Below are 22,747 nucleotides of genomic sequence, written 5' to 3'. Positions count from 1 at the left end.
AAAGTCTTTCCCTGCGATTATTCTATGTTATTTTTACTCCCAAGTGGGAATGCATTTTATCGCCACCACGGTGGGACATTAAAAGTATATCTTATCTTATCTTATCTTAACACTATATTGTATCATTTACTAAGTTTTTCAGGGAGACATTTTATAAGCCCCTTGGGGTTTCCCTGGTCTTCCTAGCACATACATTTCATGTTGTTGTGTATTTTATGGAAATATTTTTTACCTTTTTGTGCTAAATAAAGAAAAAAAAATCGTATCTTACAAAAACGTATGCGGCCGCCAGGCATAAAACAACACCAAACACATTAAGACTGTCGACTTTGGCATGATTTGAAATCGTAAAGAGTGAGACAGGTGGGATTTTAACCAGTCAACAAGTACACAACAAGCAGCTGTTTATCTCACTGAGCTAGAGCCAGGGACTGGCCAGTCTCCTTCATCATTTCTATCAGTGTTCAAACTACTGATGATAAAGAAGCATCACTGCTGGCATCTTACAGATGCCAGCAACAAAATATCTTCATATAATCACAATATGATTCCACTTAAAGATGATGAATGATAATATTTAATTATTGCCAAGTTCTAGGTTTATGTAGGTTAAATAAAACAACAGTTAGGTTTAGGCAACAAAGCAACTTGGTTGGGGTTAGGGTTTGGGTCGGGATTCGAACCAGGTCTCGAGTGGGTCCACCCCTTCTGCCTAGTGCAACTTTAACCTACTTAAACTTCAGACTGTTATGTCAAGACCACTGGGGGTCACCGCAAGGCGACCTCCAGACGGTCCTTCGGCATATTACCTTTCACGTCGGCAATAATGACGCCGAGGGGGCGTGACAAATCGGTGTATTTTGACTCCCCGGGAGTGAGACCGGGTTGGGAATACAGCAAGATGTTTATTATGTAACTAATAAACATCTTGCTGTTTTAAATGTTTTTAAAATCCAACTGTTAACATGTACAGTATGTTACATTCTGATGCCATGATAAAACACTTGCTTGTATTATCAATTTATTTTGTCTAAATTCAGAATTTTATTATTTAGACAAATGAATAGTCAGATATAGTCACAATAGACAATAGTCTGGAAACAAATATTTTTCCATACTCTTTTTTCATTTTTCCATACTTTTCCAGACCTGGAAAATACTAAAATCAAATTCCATACTTTTCCATACTTGCATAGGAACCCTGCAATTTTCAGGGTGATTTTCTCTGAATGTTGCTTAGGAGTACGAACATTCAAATAAGCATTATCTTCTTCAACTATTTTCAGATTTCAATGTATGACATAATTTCAAAGCTTACAATCTGCACTTTCATAATCTGTACAAAACTGAAAAATGACCTTGGCCTACACAGTACCAAAACACCAGTCCCTGTCACAAATACAGAAGTCAGATGGCTCATGAAGGTCACCACAGCCTCAGATGTAACCCAGTGTACTCACAGAGGGGGTAAGCTTCAGCTCTGATCTCTCTCTGTCCCCCTGCTCAAAGAACTCATTGGTCACCAACTCTGCCACCTGAGCAGAGACAAAAGATCAATGAGGTTTGAAATAAAGTGACAGGCTTTGCGTCCAGGTAGTGTAGCGGTAGATTCCCTGCCTACCAACACGAGGGTCGCAGGTTCCCGCAGGTTTCTGGCTTGGTCGGGCGTCCATACAGGCACGATTGGCTGTGTCTGCGCATGGGAAGCCGGAATGAGGGTATGTCGAGGGTATGGTCGCTGTATTAGCGCCTCCTCTGCTCGGTCGGGGGGCCTGTTCGGGGCGGAAGGGAACTGGTGGGAATAGCGTGATCCTCCCATGTGTTACATCCTGGCGATGAAGCTTCACACTGTCAGGTGAAAAGAAGCCGCTGGCAACTGCACATGTATCGGAGGAGGTATGTGTGTGTATACGGCTCTCCCCAGATCGGCAGAGGGGGGTGGGGGGTGGGTGCAGGGGAATTGGCCAAGTACAATTGGGGAGAAAGTGTGTGGGGGGGAATCAGAAAAAAATAACTAAATGAATAACTAAATAACTAACTAAATAAATAAATTGACAGGTTTCAGTATAGATTTTGCAACCAAGAGAATGACTTGTTTACCCGGCATCTCTCACCTTGCGTGATATTTCCCAAGGCTTAGTGACAGCTCCCAGATCACAGGCCGTCATCAACATGGATCTAACATGAGTTCAGACAGTCATTTGTTATGTATTAAAGACACAGCACCGATTTCAATTAAAGTCTGCATTTGGTATTTATTGCAAGGTAAGCAGACAAAGAAAGAGCTGTATTACCTGCACATGTCTCTATGAGCCTTCACGTTCCAGTTGTACTCTCCTTTGTTGACCAGCTCAAAGAAGGTGTTCCTGTTCCTAGAGGGAAAGACGGATAGCTGTATAAGTAGGTGTAAACAATAGCAAATCCACAAGGGGGCGGTATTACCTAGAAGATTTGTGTGCAGGCAGCCTACAAACCTACTGTAAACAGTGCATGGGTTCAGTAGGATCAGTAGGAGTCAGTATGCTACATTATAAATAAGTCAGTGTGTGAGAGTCAGCCAAGCTCCGTGAGCAAATCAGTTTCAGTTGACTTCACAGCTTTTCTAAAGTGTGTGTAGCAGAACATACTCAAAGTAAAGCGTGAGGTCGGTGGCCAGGATGGACTGTTTCAGCAGCTGCATGAGGTCGCCATACTCCCTGGAGGAGAGGTTGGAGAAGATATTATGACCCTGTGGAGACACAAGCAGAGGAGACATGATCGTCAAGCAGATGACACCATTTAAACACATCATGTAACCCCTCCAACTTCATACAGAAACCCATTTAGCACTAATAGGCACTGAATCATTTGGGTAGCATCTGCCTTTACCATAGCTGTACACTACCAGTCACAGGTTTGGACACATCTGCATTGAATGTAGCATTTTGATCTAAATTCCTATGATTAAATGCTTGATTTAAATATACAAATATAAATAGTGAAGTTGTTGCCTAATATTTTTATTGTTATTTTGTATGCATGTGTCACTGTCCAAACTTGCCTGGTAATGTATACTGTAACTCAGCCCACTATAGTTATGGTGGACTCTGGTCTCAGTCAATCAAATTAACTACTTGCTGTATCAACGACAAATGTACCTCCAACTCAATTTTGAATAAAGAAAGCAATGAATTTACGTTGTGCAACGTTGTCTAAGCCTTAGACAGCGTTGTCTAAGCCTTAGACAACGCTGTCTAAGGCTTAGACAACGCTGTCTAAGCCTTAGACAACGCTGTCTAAGCCTTAGACAATGTTGCACAGCCTTAGACAACGTTGTCTAAGCCTTAGACAACGTTGTCTAAGCCTTAGACAGCGTTGTCTAAGCCTTAGACAATGTTGCACAGCCTTAGACAACGTTGTCTAAGCCTTAGACAGCGTTGTCTAAGCCTTAGACAATGTTGCACAGCCTTAGACAACGTTGTCTAAGGGTTTGCGCTATATATTGGGTGCAAATTAGAGATCAGTTAAAAGTACAATAGGGATAATGAGTTGTACATTCTGTTTCCCTCTGATCTTTATGTTACGATTAAGCAGTTATTTGGCCAGATAGATCCACACTGCACTGCTTACAGTAACAGCCAGCCTTATCAGCGGAGCTCCTCCAGCTTGCAAGATGAGATGTCAGCACATTCAGTCTCTGGGTGGAGGGATTCCTTGTGTGTCACATCAGATTGAGGAACGAGGAGTGTGAGCAACACTGCCATTGGCTCAATAAGATGAACCATCAAGAGATCAGAGGAGCAGCTCTTAATAAGTAAGCACCATCTCTCACTTGAAGCTCTCCTATCATTAAAGCAGCCCTATCTCTATCATGTATTATATATTCATCCACCACTTAGTCACCCTACTCTCGAGGATGATGGGAAGGGATGGGAGTGGGGGGTTGGATGTCTATGGAGGCTGGGAGGAGAAATGGAAGATGTACTGTAGAGGAGATAGGAGAGAAAAGGACAGGGGAGAATACAGAGCTCCGGTTTTCCCTTTCCTCAGCGAGCCTTGTGGGAGAGCAGCCATCGGCTCATGTGTTCCCATGATGAAATATTGAACAGCGTTAATGACGGAGACATATAGGACTTTCTCTCATTCGCTCTTAATTGGAGCAGATGAAGAAAGAGAGCGAGATAAATACTGTTGGAAGCGAGGACGACGAGGGGAAGTGGAAAGATAGAGCAGGGGTGTCAAACTAGTTTTAGTTCACGGGTCACATGCGACCAAATCTGGTCTCAAGTGGGCCAGGCAAAGAAAATCAATGCATAATAACCTATAAATAACAACACCTCCACATTTTCCTGTTTCTTTTAGTGTAAAGAATTACAGGTAACGTTACATTTTAAGAACGCGTTTTCACATACTGTAGGGTTATTTCAGCTACCATATATAGGGCTATCAAACAAATGATCAAATCTACCGTAACTGGTCATTACAATTGACGGCACAGTGCAATTCTCTATATTCAAGGGTAATGAAAATAGTTTACCATTAGTGATGAATACAGAAAATATGAATAAGCTACTTAATATTTAACTTGCTCCTGAAACCTGGTACCTCTTAGCCTTCACAAGTGCATCAAATTGGATTCTCAGTGCAATTTTCACACTTCAAACTTTCACAGTGCAAAGTCATCCTGTGGGCCGGATTGGACCCTCTGGCGGGCCAGTCTGTTTGACAGCCCTGACATAGAGGGAGGGAGTGCTGTTGGTCTGTTTGACAGCCCTGAGATAGAAGGAGGGAGTGCTGTTGAGAAGTTTAACTTTTAATTAATGGCTGCTGCAGGTTGGACTGAATCGTGAGCTTTCTTTTCTCCTTGAATTAGCCACACTATTCATTTATATGCTAATGGGACCACGGTAGTTCAACCTCAGTATCAACAGAAACCGTTATGATATTCCAAGCAAACATTTGTCTGCTTACTGTGTTGTCAGCACCATGATAATGAAGCTAATGGAACCTACCCTACTAAGCCTTGTCTCAGCTGCTCCCTCAAACATCTTTAATTACAGCCTTATGCAAAGCCAGTCGCCTGGTAAAATGTCTCTCTCAACCAATTACCGACAAATCTATTGGCTCTATAAGGACATTGATTTGAGGGCAGCACAAGCAGCCTTGGTTTAATGCACGGGCTTACAGGGGCTAAGCACCAGGGCCCAGGAGGTGAAGGGGCCCGAGGCTCGGAGGGGGAAAAAAAATCTGTGGAAATGCCTCGTTTGTATGTTTTCGTGGGCCCCGTCTGGTTGTGGTCTCTGGAGCGAGGTGTGACTTCTTTCAATTTGGAGCAGTCAGAGATAACATTCAGGAGGACAGATGTTCCACTTCGATCTAAATCCTGCCTCGTTTGAATGTTTTTGTGGGCCCCTTGTGCAGTTGTGGTGTCTGGATTCAGAGTGGAGTGGGACATTGTCTTCCTGTTTATTATCTCTGCTCTAAAGTGGAAACCAGAAGTGCAAATGATTATTATTCTTTGTGTTTTTCTGTGTGTGTGTGTGTGTGTGTGTGTGTGTGTGTGTGTCTGTGTGTGTGTGTGTGTGTGTGTGTGTGTGTGTGTGTGTCTGTGTGTCTGTGTGTGTGTGTGTGTGTGTGTGTGTGTGTGTGTGTGTGTGTGTGTGTGTGTGCACGCACGTGCACGCATGCACACTCTCATATGCGTGCTATTCACCTTATATAGCCACGCCCATTTGACCCGGTTGTGTGGTCGTGTGATGACTTCCGGCTAGAAAAAAATAAAAATAAAATGGCTGGCTGCTCCAATATCATCTAACTCTGAATTAACTAATAATCTAGCCAATTGTATGTAACATACCAAATAAAAGCAAACGGCAATGTCTAAGAATGCAACGCCATGTAACTGGCTCGTTAAGTCTCGCATTCCAGGGAATTACGTTAACGTGCGCTCGGAGGAGAGAAAACTATCTGAAGCTTTCTTTGTTGGAGTCCAGGTATGTTTTACAAGAAAGTGCTCCTCATTGTCGATGATAACGTTATCTGACCTGGCTAACAGTGGATACTCGCTTGCTTGCTGTGTACCGAGCTCAAAGTAGTAGGCTACGTTCTTTATTTTACCCCTTCACTGTCCGCTACAAAAACAACTCTCTTCATGACGTTCTTTCATATTTGGCGCCGTGACCGCCGGAAGTGTTAACACGATGAAGAATTTGTCCCACCCCCGCGTCTGGACATAAGGTGAATATGTGTGAGAGAGATGGATATTGGCCTACAGTGAGCCTCTGCTGAATGTCCAATCAATGTGGAGAGCATCAAAACAAACTAAATGTATTTTCCCAGATCTGATGGTTATAGTTGGTTCCCACTCCCAGTGGTCTTCTTTAGCAAGATTTGTCTTTAAGCTTTTTGGGTGTTGTTTATTTATCATCTGCTCTAGATTTCCATTTTTTTAACACAGATATGGTAATAACAATAATCCAAAAGTATGTGAAATTGCACGTTTGTTTTTAATTGAAAAATATGAAATTTTCATGGGGGAGGACCCAAATGCACCTAAGTCCTCCACAAACCTAGGGAGAACGCACTATAGCATTATTGTATGCAAATTAAGCATGGCTGATGTTTGTGCAGGTCGGATGTGGTAATTGTTGAGTCGTGATGGTGTCGGGGGGTGGGGGTGGGGTGAAAAAGTAGTAAGGGGGGGCCCTTGAAAAAGTCGTAGGCCCGGGGCCCATGGCTACTTTAATCCGGCCTTGAGCACAAGCTATTTGTTTATACTTGTTCACCTACAGCAGTGGTTCCTAAACTGGGGTACGCGTACCCCTAGGGCAGTGTCAACCCAAGGCTCTAGAGCAGGGGTTCACAACCTTTTTTGGCTTGTGACCCTACTTTGACGTCACATAAATCTTACGTCACATCTTTCATTTCAATAAAAGAAACATTGAAACAAATCTGCTCAGGATGCACTGAATGCAACTCTTCCACTCCATTTCTTATTTTGTAATGGTATATTCTTCAAAAGGTGGGTTTCATTCATTCATTGCATCATATGCAATAGTTTTCTCTCGCAATTTTCTAATCAAAATGTTGTAGTCGGGGGGGGGGGGGGGGGGGGGGGGGTACTTGGATTCAGAAATCAGGGAAAGGGGGTACTGAAGCCAAAAATGTTTGAGAACCACTGACCTACAGTATAGTAGATGTGAAGTCACCAGATGGTTGCAGTTGGGCACAAGGTAAGCTGTCCAAGTAGTTGCCTTCTGTTCTTAGCATAATATATGGGTGATATCGTCAGCAGAGGTGTGGGTTTCACCAACCTCCATGCTTTTTTCTGGGCTGATTTCGTCAGCAGAGGTTAGAGTTTCACCAACCTCTGTGCTTTCTTTATGTGGGCAGTCCACTTGCTTTTAGCATGTTTTATTTATTTAGACTGGAAAGTAGAGAGGGAGTCAGGGAAAAGCTTGATTTGGGGCCAGCAGGAGCATGCATGGCTCCAGAGGCGGGACTCTGTACCTCTCGACAAGAGTGCCTAAGTCACACGCCCTTCTGGGTTCAGCATGTGGCCTAAGAGATTCCCCTTTCATTTTCCCATTGACGTTTCATAAAATCCTTTTTTGTTGTACTTGAACTTTTGAGTTGTACTTGTACTTGGGGGGGGGGCAAATTCAGTTATATTCACATTCACTCAGACCAAAAATAAAGACCTTTTTTCTTTTTTATTCTTCTTTTTTTTCCGGGGGAAATGTTCTATGCTCTCTCATGTTTCTGAATCTAGCGCAATCACTTTTTTTTGTCCAAGTAGCCTACAACTCTTTTTATAAGGATTTTAAGAAATGTCTATGGGAAAATGAATAAAGAATGAAATCTCTTAGACACCATGCTGAACCCGGAAGAGGGTGTGACCTAGGAACTCTATCTCCCTAACTATAATAGGTTTGGAAAGCGGCAATAACGTGTAATTAGAGGTTTTACACAAATATAACACGCAAGCCATATTATAGGCATTAATGACGCCTTAATAATATAATAATAATAATAATAATAATAATAAATTCAATTTTAAAAGCGCCTTTCTCAGACTCAAGGACACTGTACAATAAGAACAAAAGAAAAAGGAGAAAGAAAAAGGGGCTAAAAGGGAGCAGTAGAGCTATGCTGAGCCCAGGCTATGCTCAGGGAAAGCGAGACGAAAAAGATGGGTTTTGAGTTTGCTTTTGAAAATGGTTATAGAACCGGAGTCGCGGATGGGAAGTGGGAGGGAGTTCCAGAGTTTAGGTGCAGCAGCAGAAAAAGCTCTGTCACCAATGGTGGATCTATTTGTGCGGGGGATGGTGAGAAGTCCAGTGTCGGAGGAACGGAGACTACGTAGAGGGGTGTATGGGTGGAGGAGGTCAGATAGGTATGAGGGGGCCAGACCATGCAGGGATTTATAAGTGAGGAGGAGAATTTTGAATGTGATACGGTGTTTTATGGGAAGCCAGTGGAGTTGCTGCAGGGTGGGGGTGATGTGGTTCCAGGGTTTGGTCCGTGTGAGGATCCTGGCAGCGGAGTTCTGCACATACTGCAGCCGGGCAAGGGTCTTGGCGGGGACCCCGAACAACACTCCGTTGCAGTAGTCCAGGCGTGTGGTGACAAAGGCGTGAATCAGGGTTTCGGCGGAGGTGTCAGAGAGAGAGGGACGGAGGCGTGAGATGTTTTTGAGGTGGAAGAATGCAGATTTAGTGACAGATTTTATGTGAGATTGGAAGGAGAGGGTTGGGTCAAGCAGGACCCCCAGGCAACTGGCAACTGCATTGCAGCAGATAGTGGAACATCGCACCTCGCTCTGCAGGATCATCACGGCGTGGTTGAAGTGGTGGTGCTCCAGCGTAGCAGAGGTCCCATAAAGCAGAGAGAGGGCTGAGCCCGTCCTGACACACACACACACACACACACACACACACACACACACACACACACACACACACACACACACACACAAACAGGGATCAAGAAGAGGGATAACATAATCAGCATTCAACACAATCTGAAAAGGAAAGTCTGCCATTGAGCCCCTTTCTAATTCCCTCACCAAATCACTCTGTGCTCTGTTGCCGACTTATGGCTCAATAAGAAAGAAGCTAGGGAGGCATCATGTAAACTACAGCTCAAATGTTGGTGTTCAACACTGAATATCCACATCTTTCAATGTAGGGGAAAACACACAGGAGAACTAAGCTCAGTGTATTGGGGTTATTAGAGCTTTGAGTTTATTTGTCTTTATTTTTATATCTAGTTTTACATTTTTATTTAAATCTCAGTTTAGTTTTAGTCACTTTTCAGTGTAGCTTAGTTAGTTTTTAACTTTAGAAATGTTAAGTTAGTTAGTAGTTTAGTTTTTCTTATGTACATTCTGGTTTTGATAGGGGTGTGTTTTTTAGATGCAAAGCACATCATGGATCCATAAAGTAGTCTCTTAAAACAGACGGTTGTCTCCCGCAGTTTTCAAATGCTTCAGCCTAAAACATCTGTACTTCGAGCTCAGAAAACTTGGTGAAAACGGAAAGGCAAACTCAGGGAAAAGAATGAGCGATGATAGAGGGAGGATGTCCCAGATGTCCCGCCTAAAGGCAGGCGATTGGAGAAAGAAAGAATGCCCCACCTAAAGGCGGGACATCCGCTCATATTTCTCCAATCGCCTGCATCGAACTTCCTCCAGTCTGAAGCATGTTCCAACCATTCATTCATCCATCCATCCATCCGGCCTCCGGGCTCGCCCGCAGCTCGGCTGCTGTGTGGCCTCGCCTGTCACTGATGATGTCACAATGCCTATGACATCTTCAGTGCCTATGACATCATCAGTGATGTAATAAGATGATTTTGGTCAATAATGATGTCACTGATGACATCACTGATGATGTCATAGACATTGTGACATCATCAGTGGGACAAAAATTTAAACAAACAGATATTGCCCACTTGCTCCCTTTTATATAAAGGATAATTTTTTCAATAAATCCTCAACCAACTTAAAGCTGGAAGCAATTGCGTTGATGCTACACAAGTGAATTGCATTAGCATATTCAATAGAAATGTAATAGCAATAGCAATAGCATTAGGTCAAAATAATCCCAAAGGGGACTCAACACATTGTGTTGACAACACTGGCACCTCGTCTGAGAGCAAGAGGGGCTCAAGGGCCTGAACAGTGTGGTCTACAGAGAGCAGTGATGCAGTTAGCATTCAGCAAAAATAGACACAATGACACACCAAAAATGTATTCTATATACGGTTTACACGTAGACTGGTTGTGGTTTTTATTTTTTATTTCAGTAATGACAATGTTCTGGGTGTCCAGGTAGTGCAGTTGCAGTTGGCCGTGTCTGCGGGTGGGAAATCGCATGTGCCCTGATCACTGCACTAGTGCCTCCTCTGGTCGGGGGGGGGAGGGTGGACTGGGGGGATAGCATGATCCTCCCATGTGCTACGTCCTGCCGGTGAAACTCCTGACACATGTATTGGAGGAAGCATGCGCTAGTCTACAACTCTCCCGTCTACAACCCCCTCTACCGGGGGGGTGGAGCAACGACCGGGACACGGAATTGGCCAAGTACAATTGGGAATTGAGTGCGTGGAACTTGTCAAAATAAAATAAAAGGGTATGCTCCTTAATGCCTAGTTTTTGTCTCAGTTTTATTTTACAATAACAAGCTTGGTGTGGACAGATAACACTAACCTCAAGAAGTACAACAGCAATTTGACCTGCTGCTGTACAGTTAAGTGTGCTCTGAGTCAGCAGTGTTTACAGTCTCTTCGTTAAACAGACTTACACAGTATAAGGCTTATGCACCTTGCGGCTTGAGTCTTGCTGATCTGGGCTGGACTACTGCAGACTGCTGCAGGTGGGGAAACATACTATAAAGGATGTGTAGAAGGGAATTAGTGTGTTTACAGTATGTGTGTGTGCGTGCATGCGAGGGAGATACTGTAAGAGAGAGAGAGAGAGATAGAGAGAGAGAGAACAGGAACACCTACTTGGCCTGAAACGCGTTGTTGGTGCCTCGGTGGTCTAGGTCATGACACACGCAGCCCACAATGAGCGCCAAGATCTCCACCTCTGTCAGTGTCTCCTGGAAGCCGGCCGTCTGATTGGCCGAGGACATTGCAATGCCAACGAGAGAAAAAAACAGGTGCACGCACACGCACACACACACACACACACACACACACACACACACACACACACAAACACTATGAGGGCCGTAACAGCATCCCTATTCTATGATGCAACGAGGACCACATTCAAATATATTGGAAAACATTGCTGCGGTAACAATAGCATGGTCCTAAGAAACCAGCGTGTCATTGTATCTCGCTGAAAGGCCATTGGGACTGCAGTAACGCAGGCACATCGGGGAGATTTATGGCTTGGATGAATGGGTGCTAGAGGCCATGTGCTGAGTGAGTCACTATAGGTCACTGTGGGGATAGCAGCAAAAGATAAGGCACTCCTCAGCCCACTCATTAAAACACATGGCAGGGGAGTGGATGTGCCCAAAACAGGTGAGCTTACACACAACTCTTTCATTTCCCTCTGCCAATAATCAATTCAGAGGGGACACCGTGCATTAATGCTGTGCTTGATTAAATGAACTATGCTGTGGTGTTTGTATAAGTGTGTGTGTGTGTGTGTGTGTGTGTGTGTGTGTGTGTGTGTGTGTGTGTGTGTGTGTGTGTGTTTGTGTGTGTGTTTGTGTGTGTGCGTGCGTGCGTGCGTGTTGCCCTGAGGACCTGATAAAGTAAAAGGCTTCAGGGACCATGTGAGGTAATTCTCTGGGGTCTCTATTCAAACCAATGATTCAAACAAACATCACTGGTTTTGGCTTTGCACCGAGTTTGCTGTTGGTATAGTTAGTAAGACACAGAGTTAATAATAATAATAATAATTGATTGGATTTTTATAGCGCTTTTCAAGGCACCCAAATCACTTGACCTATCAGGCCTGTGTGGGAATTTCTAACTTGAACCTCAGTGATGTGAACAATGAACATAAGTCAAAGAGGAAGAAATTAGACTAATAAACAAGTGCGAGCAAGGGCAAGCCATACATGCACAATGTAGCTCAATGATTCTCAACCTTTTCATATCAAAGACCCCTAATTTAGTCCACATTAGGGCCATAAACCCCATTTGATGAGATCTTGCCTCTCAGACCCAAATCTGAGAGCATTTTTATTATTGTGCTTGCTGAAACCAAGGCACAATCTATAAAGTCCCCCAAACTTATTATTATTCTATCTGCCACAAAATTTGGGACGTAATAACTCAAAACGTGCGGCTCATTGATGACGGGTGTGCTATGAATTTGCTAAGAGTTGTGTCAAGCGGTTTGAGCGCTGTTCGCAATTAAGCGCGAGTTTTCCCATTCACTTGAATGGGATTTCGAAAAATCTTGCATTAAATTAGCTGTATCTCAGAAACCATATGACTCACAGATGGGCCTTTTACTATCCAAGAAGAGAATTACACCAATTGACCTGATGGTGGCACTATAACAGCCCTCTTTACATTTTGGTCCATAACTTTTGAACCGTAGGGTCCACAATCAAAATTCTGGATTCCCTGGATTCCTTGGGTCCTTCCGCATCTAGTGATATAGACACGACCATTTCCGTCAAACTAGATTTTCCGCCGTTTTGAATTTTGTCCAAAAAGTTTTTTGTTTTTTTTAGATTCCTCCTTCAAATTTTGTCCGATCTTCACCAAACCAAAGCACACATCATGTGGGGACTGTCGTGCACAACACTGATTTTGCGGTTTTTGAAAAGACTGCACTGTTGCGATATAATCCACTTCCAAACTTCTGTAGGTGGGGTCTATTTCACAAAAATCGCCCTAACTCCGGAACGCATCATCAGATCCTAACCAAACTTGGTACAGGTGTGTAGCGATCTACTCTGAGCTGATAGGAAAAATATTGTGTCATTTCGCCTATAGGGGGCGCTATAGCTACATCAAGTACCCACTCGCAAACCATAAAGCCGTTTTCCCACATGCGTACCGGAAAATTACCTGTAAGTCAATATCGGACATTTCCCTTCACACTTCGGCTCGCGCATGTGGGAATCTATCAGCGAATTTTCCTGTATGTTGGGGGGGCGGGGGGAGGGGGGAGCTTATTTGGGGGGTCGGCAAAACTCGAAATAAGTTCGCTTGTCAGTTGTCACACAATAAATCACACTCGTTTGACTTAAGAGCAGCGTCAAGCCGCCAGCGTAATCAACACAGCCGATTTCCCCCCTCCCCTCTCTGCTCGAGAGCAGCAGCCACGGACAGACACAGCGAGAAAGGCTTGCAAGCTGCTCAACGCTTGTATGTATGTAGAGAAAGCAAATGCACAAGCGAAATGTGGAAGTAGTTTGCTTTGATGTGCGCGAATGATTAGATCAGCAAGCTGACATACTGCTCTTATTAGGCTATCACAAGATCATTTCGCCAGTTTGCTTTAATGTGCGCGAATGATTAGATTATGCCCGCTGGAACATTAAGCAACGTGTGTAGGCTACTCCTCGCCCATGATTGAAGGACCGCTGTCGCGGAAAATGACTGGAACCGTTTCCACTTGCGTCCCCTTAAGAGCATACCGCTCTTCTGACTGGATCGAAACTGGTGAAATGTCGGGGACGACGGGGTCGCGCTTATACCGGCACGGCGCCTTTCTCACATGCAGGCATTAGACCATGTTCCGGTCATTTTGCGGTACAAAGCGCATGTGGGAAAAGGGCTTAAGAGTGACTGTTCCCAAATTGGGTCCATAGGTTGATAGAGTACTCTTCTACACTGGCCAGACGGTGGCACTATAACAGCCATCTTTACATTTTGGTCCATAACTTTGGAACTGTAGCTTCTACAATCAAAATATTTTTTTCCCAGGTTTCCTTGGCTCGCCCCACTTTTACTCATTGCTGTGATCTAAAAAATTACACCTATTGACCTGATGGTGGCACTACAACAGCCCTCTTTACGTTTTGGTCCATAACTTTTGAACTTTACTACCGTCTACAATCAAAATAATTTCGCCCCTGAATTCCTTGGCTCCTCCTGCTTCTATTCACATAGATATGAATGAATAGTTATGGCCCATAACTACTTAGTTATGGGCCTACTTAGTGCAACCACCTAGAGACGTCCTAGCTAGCTACACATTGCTGATTGGGGCTGGATGGGCAAGGCCGTTGCAAGGGGACGGGGCGTTGCGAGGACAGCAAGCACAATTCAATTTTTGTTAGGAAATTTAGCATATTCTAGTTGTTATTGTTTGCCCAGAATTCCATAACTATCTGGATTGTAGGCAGAGAGAAAACAGTAAAAATATGATCACAATAGTAGTCATTCTTCTACATTCTCTAAATTTATGTTAACTTATTGTAAATGAAATAATGGTGAAGTTTAACAATTCATCAATTTGCTGGGGACCTCCTGGAATCTCTCGAGGACCCCTGGTGGTCTACTGACCCCACGTTGAGAACCACTGATGTAGTATTTGCATTGAATAACAGTGTGTAGAGTGAGTGTGTATTCACCGTCAGCATGGCAAACATGCACTGGCAGACGTTGAAGGCATGTCTCCAGTTGTGGTAGAGGACCATCCGGTAGTTTTTTCTGACAGTCAGCAGCCATCTGCACAGTGTCTGAAATGAAACGGTCAGAGATTGTCATCGCGGTACTCTGTGGGAAGTGGCTACTAACGGAAAAACAAAGCATCTGAAATTAAACGGTCTGAGATTGCCATCGAGATACTGTGGGAAGTGGCACAATCCAAAACTCAGGAGCGAAGTTACCGGTAGTTTCACAGACTAGTCGACTAGTCAACTACGCTAGTCGACTATCAAAACCACTAGTCGACACTGCATCATATTCGACTAATCGTTCATCTTTGGTTTTAGAAATAAACAATTTAAATAAATAAATAAATTGCCCTCTCTAAATGGCGGCTTGTGATTGGCGGTCCGTTCAGTGTTATGGATCTCCATTGGCCAGGGGGAGTAGCAATGGCAAAACATACAGGAAGTGTCGGGGTTGGGCTGTCTCTGTGTTCTAATATCTCTAGTATAAAATCCTATAGAGACACTGCGGAGTGCGTTATCATTCAGAAACCACGCCCAAAATGGGGGGAAACAAAAACTCACCCCCAATCCTGCCGTTCTCCTATGTTGCGTGCATGGTCGCTTGTTACACACAAAGATCATATATCCGGAAGATGAACACTCCAACTTACTTCCTTGACAGCTAGATCCACATTTTTCTTCTTGCAAATTCTCAACGGCTTCCTTGTTTTGGTCAGGAGTATACAAAAAAACTTTAATTGGTGATTTTTTACATTTGTTGTCTGCACAGCCCACCACACAACAGCTTTTAGCTATGTTTAATTCAAGGAAAATGACGCTGGTGTATGGGAGTGAATGGAGGGCTTTCCCCGTGATGGGTGTGGCCTATTTCATGCAGTGTCTCTATAGTTCTACTCTCTATTCAAGTGGAGTTAAAGGAGTTGGGACTTGTTAACTGGCAAGTTATCCACAACTTATTTTTGTTTTATTTGTATTTTTTTTTTTTTTTTCTTTGTTATATTATTTCCATCCTAATTACTTTGGCTAGCATGTGGCCATATCTAAGGGCCACACCTCTGTCGCAATATGGGACTTACCATTTTTGGGGGCTTTGACATTACAAAGGCCCACAAGGCTCTTTTGAAATGAGCCTCAGCACTGGAAACAACTGTGCCTAACTGTTTTGGGTGTTTTGTTCAAAATTGTTTCAATTTGGTTCTTGTTTTATGTTCGTTTCTTGGGAGAGATACGTTTAATGTACAAATTTGATACCAGCAGAGACATAGGGAGAGGTTTGATTTGTGATAATTGTTGTAGGAGACGATGAATAAGCAAGTCTATTCACTTAAAGTGAATAGGATTTTAAACCCAGCTAAGAGAAGTCAAATGCCGTCAAAAATGAAAAAGAAAAAGTGCTGGGGTTGTGTTCCTGCAGGGGACACCTCACTCCTTCAGAACATGAAAAACAAAACAAAAAGAATGGGCATCTCAAAGGTGTATTACTCATCCTATAAATCGGGTCATAGAAGAAGTGTAGCGATTTTAATATAGCATAAAATATAATTTGAACAAATCTCAGAGAACCACGACCCTTAGGTGTGTGATCTATTGCTTAGTTACATGCTGTTGTACTAAAATAAAGAATGACAAAAAATGAACATAGATTTGTTTGAACAATCATTTTCTACATGATGCCATGTTAAATAAGCAGAATTGAAGGTATTTAGAGAGGGAAAGACTGCTTACTGCAGTCAAACAGTCGCTATCTCCAGCTCAGACAAGTCACTGGGCTTTAGCGGCTCATTTGTAATCAGCTTCTCAGAGCCAATGGAGGAGTCTGCCATTTCACACACCCCCAGGTTGGTCCCGCCTACATTAGTTAACCCTTTACTGGCTGCATTTGAGATGTTTCGGAGAAAAACAAAATCATTTTTATTGGGTGAAAAAAATATTATAGCGACCCGGTCTTGAGGTATAAAGTGCGCATGTTGATCCTTGACCAACCGGATTGTCCCTTTAGTCGGATGCTTAACGGAATTTGGAATGACAGACCCGGGTTCGATACCAGCCTCGCCTGTGCCGTTACAATATGATATACTGTATTTCCCATGACTAGTGTCAGATGTGGGATGGGGTGGCCGCAAGGTCATCGGAGGCGCAGGCCCCCTGGATGCATGAGGGACCGGAAGGGCGCCACTGTGGTTGGTTGGTTGCGGAGTACGCTGAAGCGCAGGGGCTGCGCTTCCCACAGGTGGAGGTAGTGTATCGATCCGGTCTCGAGGTATAAAGTGTGCACGTTGGCCCTTGGCCAATGGGATTGTCCCTTTAGTCTGATGGTTAAGGTGTTGCGCTTGACAGACCCGGGTTCGATACCAGCCTCGCCTGTGCCGTTCCCGTGACTAGTCGACTATTTTTTGGGAGTAGTTGATGACTACTAAAATGCAGTAGTCGTGATGAATGCCCTAGTTACCGGATAGTCAGGTCGGTCAGACAGACAGACGAAGTCTCACCTCATAGTCGATCTTAAATTTCTGCACCATCCCCAGCTCCATGAACATCCTCAGAGCCGCCGTGATCATGGCGTCCACGTCCAGAGAGAAATCATCAAAGGAGAGCTTATCGATGCCCAGCTCGCCAACAAGGGGAATGTTAGCAGCCTGTTACAGAGGGGTGGGGGGCAGGTGTTCAGAGAGCAAAGGAGGAGAGAGGTCAGAAAAGGGCAGAAAATATGGAAACATTCTAATTAAGACTCTGAGGACTCATCCGGAGAGGGTTAAGATTAATGAGGGGAGCTTTACCAAAGGAATTGACTGTTGTTTACTCTCTCTGAGCTCATTGACAAACTTAGTTGTAGTCATCAGCGTCTTTTCCTAACAATTACTCAAACACGGAAACACATGACACAGATGATGAAACATACTGTGCAGTAGCGCTATGTTTGATATGGTCTAATGAGCTCAGGTCCTATCTGAGCAAACACATGAGGGGATTTGTACTGTAGCATGTTGTTTCTGCCTCCAGTCAGCATGTACAGTATGGTATGGTACGTTTTAATGCAGTCTTAACTCGCATCTCAAAGTGCGCCACAAGTCGGTGATACCGTCTAGGGCTGGGCAATATGGTTCAAAGCAATATTAGGCCTACAATCATCACAACGATTTTTTTCCTGTATCGATATATGGCTCACACACGCTAAATCTTCTTCAATCCAGTTGAATTGAATGGTAATGTGAGGTGTGGTGTCAAACAAAATTGAAATATTCAAATAATATTCTTTAAAAAAATGCTTCATACTTAATTTTGTCAAGTAGCCTAAAGTAAGTAAAGTGAGTCAAATGTGCTTGCTATCATCAATTTCTACAGCAAAATTGTGTGTCACGATAGCATATCATCATGATACGATTCAACTGAAAGACGATAAACAATAATAATAATAATAAAAATAATAATAATAATAATAATAATAATAATAATAATAATAATAATAATATTGAATTATCGCCCAGCCCTGCTGAAAGAGTGTTTCTCCCCTTCCTCTCCTCATGAAAGCCAGCAGAGCCCAAATGTTTGCCTGCCAGGTCAGCAGGTATTCTCGTCTCTCAATTCACCAGGTTTGTTTGCCACTGACATTTACAATTGGGTGGGATTCCAGTCATATGTAGAGGGATTATGAAAGAAGTGGGAAAAGGCAGAGAGCGATGAGGCCGCTGAGAGATCGGCACCAGCACACTCCTGCTTCCTGCTTTGTGCTAACGGCCACAGGGGAAAACCTCACACATGAAAGTGCAGGAAAATAGGTCATATCTACATTTCAGAAATGTCACATCAATTAGGAATGTAGATATTTTCATTTCCTCAACTTTATAAATAATGCAATGAAAATTGATTGCCTATTGAGTAGAGTAATCCATTTCAAATAATGCAATTAATTGATTTCCACCTGGGAATTTTCGACCCATATCTACTGTATACTACTGCAGTTCCATAGATTTTCCCCCCCTTTCCCATTTAAAGTTAATGAGAGCCGGTGCTTTAATTAGATCTCTTAATTAAAGGGCCAATCAGCAAACCAGCTGCATTCTGAACTAAATATCCAAGATCTTTTTTTTTATCTCATTGTGAACCATTGGCTACACTTTCTGTATCAGAATTCAGAAGCATACAGTACACATCTTACTCTACTTTGCCACAGTATATCAGGGTGTAATTGTTGCCTTACATCATATTGTTAGATAGAGGGGATCAGCACAATCACAACAGAATATAAAGCTTAGATACTAAGGAACAGGTGTAGTGAAGTGGGCAAACAACAAAATTATATTATGGCAATTACCTCCACCGCCGTAGCAAACCTGATCACCACAAATTGCAGTCAGCAATGAGAAATGAGTGTGTACAGTGCATGAGGCTGAAAAGTCTAATGAATATTCCAGGCAACTAGGGGGTAAGAAATGGCTCTGGATCATTTCTCCTAGATTGTGAAATAATTCCAGATTTTAGTGTTATTCAGAGCTGAAACTGGCCTTTGTGTCTTTCTATTAAAATCGACATCAAAACAGAATCAACGTGTCATTCCTATGATTTTGGTCTGGTTTGCAGGTTTATATTAACAGCAGTGGACACTGTCTTTGTGGACACTGGCATTACACAGGGGGATATGTGGGGGTTACGGGTATATTTAAGAGCTAACTTTACTGGGAACTGATTACATGAACTGATCTATGGAGGACCAGGAGAGTCTTACGCTAATGAATAGAGTGTCCCCTTAATAATTATCCAATCATACAATTAAAAAGAGTAATTTCAAAAAGGATTCACAAATGACGTATTAATACATCATTAAAAAGTCGTATTTGGAAAAGGAACTTCAAAAACATCCATTAAACAGTGTATTTCAAAATGGAATTACGAATACATCATTTAAAACATCATTTAATACATTGTTTCCTTATTCCTATTCGAAATAACCATTTGGAATTGTATTTGAAGTCACTATATTAAATCCCTGATTCGAAATAACGATTGGAAATGCCATTTACCCATTGCATGACACTTTTGGCCTTAGCCTAGAAAAACTGTGTAAAACAATGCAAATTAGACATGTACTTTAATTTTAAATTTGACATACCTTGTAGGCCCTGGAGAGTCTTAAGCTAATGAATAGAGTGTTCCTTTAATAATTATCTAATCGTACAATTAAAAAGAGTAATTTCAAAAAGAATTCACAAATGACGTATTAATACATCATTAAAAAGTCGTATTTGGAAAAGGAAGTTCAAAAACATCCATTAAACAGTGTATTTCAAAATGGAATTACGAATACATCATTTAAAACATCATTTAAACAGTGTATTTCAAAATGGAATTACGAATACATCATTTAAAACTGATCATGAGACAACAGTATTCACAAATATTAATGAGTCAATACAAGACCACTGGAATAACGAGCGATTTTTACAACGAATTGTCACTTCTTCCTTTTATTTTTTTTATTTTTGGAGCATTCTGCCTTTATTTGATAGGACAGCAGGCAGAGAGGAGAGGCAGGGAGAGAGAGAGAGAGAGAGAGGATGAGATGCGGTAAAGGAAGGGCCGGACTCGAACCCAAGTTGGCCGGCAAAGGACTAAGCCCCCGTGGTACGTGCTCTACCAGGTGAGCCACCAGGACACCCCCAATGAGCTGTCACTTTAATATCTGTGTCCGACTACTGAAGCGGACAGATTTTTTAGATAAAATGTAATGATCTGAGCGGTAAATATCTGTTACCTTGAATTTGTCGACTTCAGTCTTGGAGCAAGTGGCATGGTAAGACAGAACCTGCACAGACAAAAGCAAATGTTTTTGCTCAAGGTAGGCTATACCCCACCCCCACCCCCCAAAAAAAATAATCATTTACACTTACAGAAACAACCAGTGGGGCTCCAACAGAAGCACAACTGCAGACTACAGTTGAAAATACAGCACATCACCACTACCACTGCATTTCAATGGAGTGTATCCACCAGATGAGGAAGTGGTTCTCTCTCTCTCCCTCTCTCTCTCTCTCTCTCTCTCTCTCTCTCACACACACACACACACACACACACACACACACACACACACACACACAGCTCTATAACACTCTACAGAACAGAGATGTCAGCCCCGATTCCATCCCTGTGTTTCCCTCATTCCCTGGGAGAAATACCTTGCACAGACCTGCAGTGGCTTATTTGAGCAGAAACACTCATGTTTATTCAACGCTGCCAGGAGCAATGCATCCACATACTAGTTCATTCCATGCTTCCATGGCTATCTCTCCGTTTTTCTACTTCTCCTACCCTGAAACTGAGCGGCACTAACTACTACACATATCGGTTCGCCGATATTATCGGCCGATATTTGCCGATCACCAATATATCGTATCGGCCGATATTTTGGCCGATATTGCCGATTTTTTTTTTTTTTTTTAAGTTATGGCATGTTGTGTATATTTGATATTTTTTCTTAACTATTTGTTCTATTTCTTGTGTTCTTGTGGAGCAGCAACCAGGATAAATAAATAAAAAATTAGCACTAATGGGGGATAAAAATTGGATAAAAAATTGGGGGGGGGGGGAGAATATCAGCCGATATATCGATATCGGAATTTTTTTACTCCCTAATATCTGTATCGGCATCGGCCTCAAAAATCCAGTATCGGTCGGGCTCTACACAATACAATGCACCTGGAAGCTCCCTACAGTCGTTTAAGTACATAGTGCAAAGGCTGCACGCTGAATGGCTGCATACTACTGCAGCAAGGATGAAGCATTGCTTTTCACTGCCTCTCATTAATTATCAATAAAACCTTTGTGAGAAGGTTATCTCCAAAGAGAGATCAACACTTTTTTTATACGTACACTACTGTAGAAATATGATAGTCTACTAAAAAAAGGAGCTAAAAACAAAAAGCCCACAAATACCCCTGGGCTGGAATCAGTAATAAAAACAGGGTTTGTGTTAGCCATGCAGCAGTCATTGCTTTTTGTGACTTCTGGCTAGTTGTTTCAACACCGCATACGAGGGTAGTAGAAGAATGAAGTAAAATGCTATTATAGCTAATGGGAGAGGAGGACAGGTGGAGAGGACTGAAGGGATGAAGCTAACAGAAGATATACAAACAATCACACAATAGTGCCTAGTCTCGCCATCACAAGATTGACCATGGGACCCGAGGAAGTGAGTACTCTATTCATTTCCCCATAGACATTGAAAACTCCTTATAAAAAGAGTTTTACTTGGACAAACCAAGCGATTCAGCTATATTCAGAGTCACGGGAGCCCATAGAACATTTCACTCAGACAAAAAAAAAAAATCACAACAACACAAGACAACACAAAAAAGCCCGAAGGCTTATTTCCACAATGGAAATAAGCCTTTTTTGTGTTTTTATCCTCGGTGATTGATATATTGTCTGTTTTTTTTGTTTTTACTATTATATACTGTTGTGTTCTTTTTATCACCAAATAAATTCATTCATTCATTCATTCATTCATATTATTATTATTATTAATAATAATAATATTATTATTATTTATGTTTTCATTTTTGGGTCTTTTCATAAGCATATTGCTAAACATCTATGGAAAAATGAATGGGGAATGAAATCCCTTGTCTCATGGCGAACCCGGAAGAAGGCACACTATAGTCTATACCAGGGGTCAGCAACCTATGGCACGGGTGCCACCTCTGGCACGCGAAGGGTTAACCACTGGCACGGCAGCGCACAGCAGCAATAAGTGCGCAATTGAGATTTTTCGTAGAAATGTTGAAGTGCCCTGTCAAATTACCTACTTCACAGCCATTTGCAATTGCGCAGCATGTTATTTAGGATATTTACCGGAGTGACTCACTCTCTGCCTCTGATCGGTTGCCTTCCATGGCAGCAGCAGAGCAGTAAGACGCCACTCTCTTACAAGATTGCTCTGCCGGCAGCAGAAAGCAGATGAAAAATGCCAGCGAGCAAGACAGAGAAGGACCGTGCTCGTGCTGTGTATACTTCAATGTCCTGATTTTGGAAGGAATAACGTTAAATGTTGATGTGCGATTCATTAATCTTGGTGTGGGCACACTGATTGACAAGCAAAATTGAAAATGGCACTTCATATCAAAAAGGTTGCCGACCCCTGGTCTATACACACAATCACACAAAGAGACATG

The 22,747-nt window shown here is 42.6% G+C and overlaps 1 protein-coding gene across 1 annotated transcript in view; it reads right to left on the bottom strand.

The window, feature by feature from the left end:
* pde11a (phosphodiesterase 11a) overlaps window positions 1-22,747 on the bottom strand; it is a gene marked incomplete at both ends in the record, with an annotated part of 73,760 nt that overhangs the window by 15,325 nt on the left and 35,688 nt on the right. The window contains 9 exons of the mRNA XM_083638170.1: window positions 1,461-1,535; window positions 2,115-2,178; window positions 2,295-2,372; window positions 2,628-2,728; window positions 8,795-8,885; window positions 10,990-11,099; window positions 14,538-14,645; window positions 17,072-17,218; window positions 20,332-20,382. Coding sequence (XP_083494296.1) covers window positions 1,461-1,535; window positions 2,115-2,178; window positions 2,295-2,372; window positions 2,628-2,728; window positions 8,795-8,885; window positions 10,990-11,099; window positions 14,538-14,645; window positions 17,072-17,218; window positions 20,332-20,382 — 825 coding nt within the window. The remainder of the gene's footprint in view (window positions 1-1,460; window positions 1,536-2,114; window positions 2,179-2,294; window positions 2,373-2,627; window positions 2,729-8,794; window positions 8,886-10,989; window positions 11,100-14,537; window positions 14,646-17,071; window positions 17,219-20,331; window positions 20,383-22,747) is intronic.

The sequence above is a fragment of the Poromitra crassiceps genome (assembly GCF_964638095.1).
Source record: "Poromitra crassiceps genome assembly, chromosome: 6".
Taxonomy (NCBI): domain Eukaryota; kingdom Metazoa; phylum Chordata; class Actinopteri; order Beryciformes; family Melamphaidae; genus Poromitra; species Poromitra crassiceps.
This window is presented reverse-complemented; position numbering and strand designations above follow the sequence as displayed.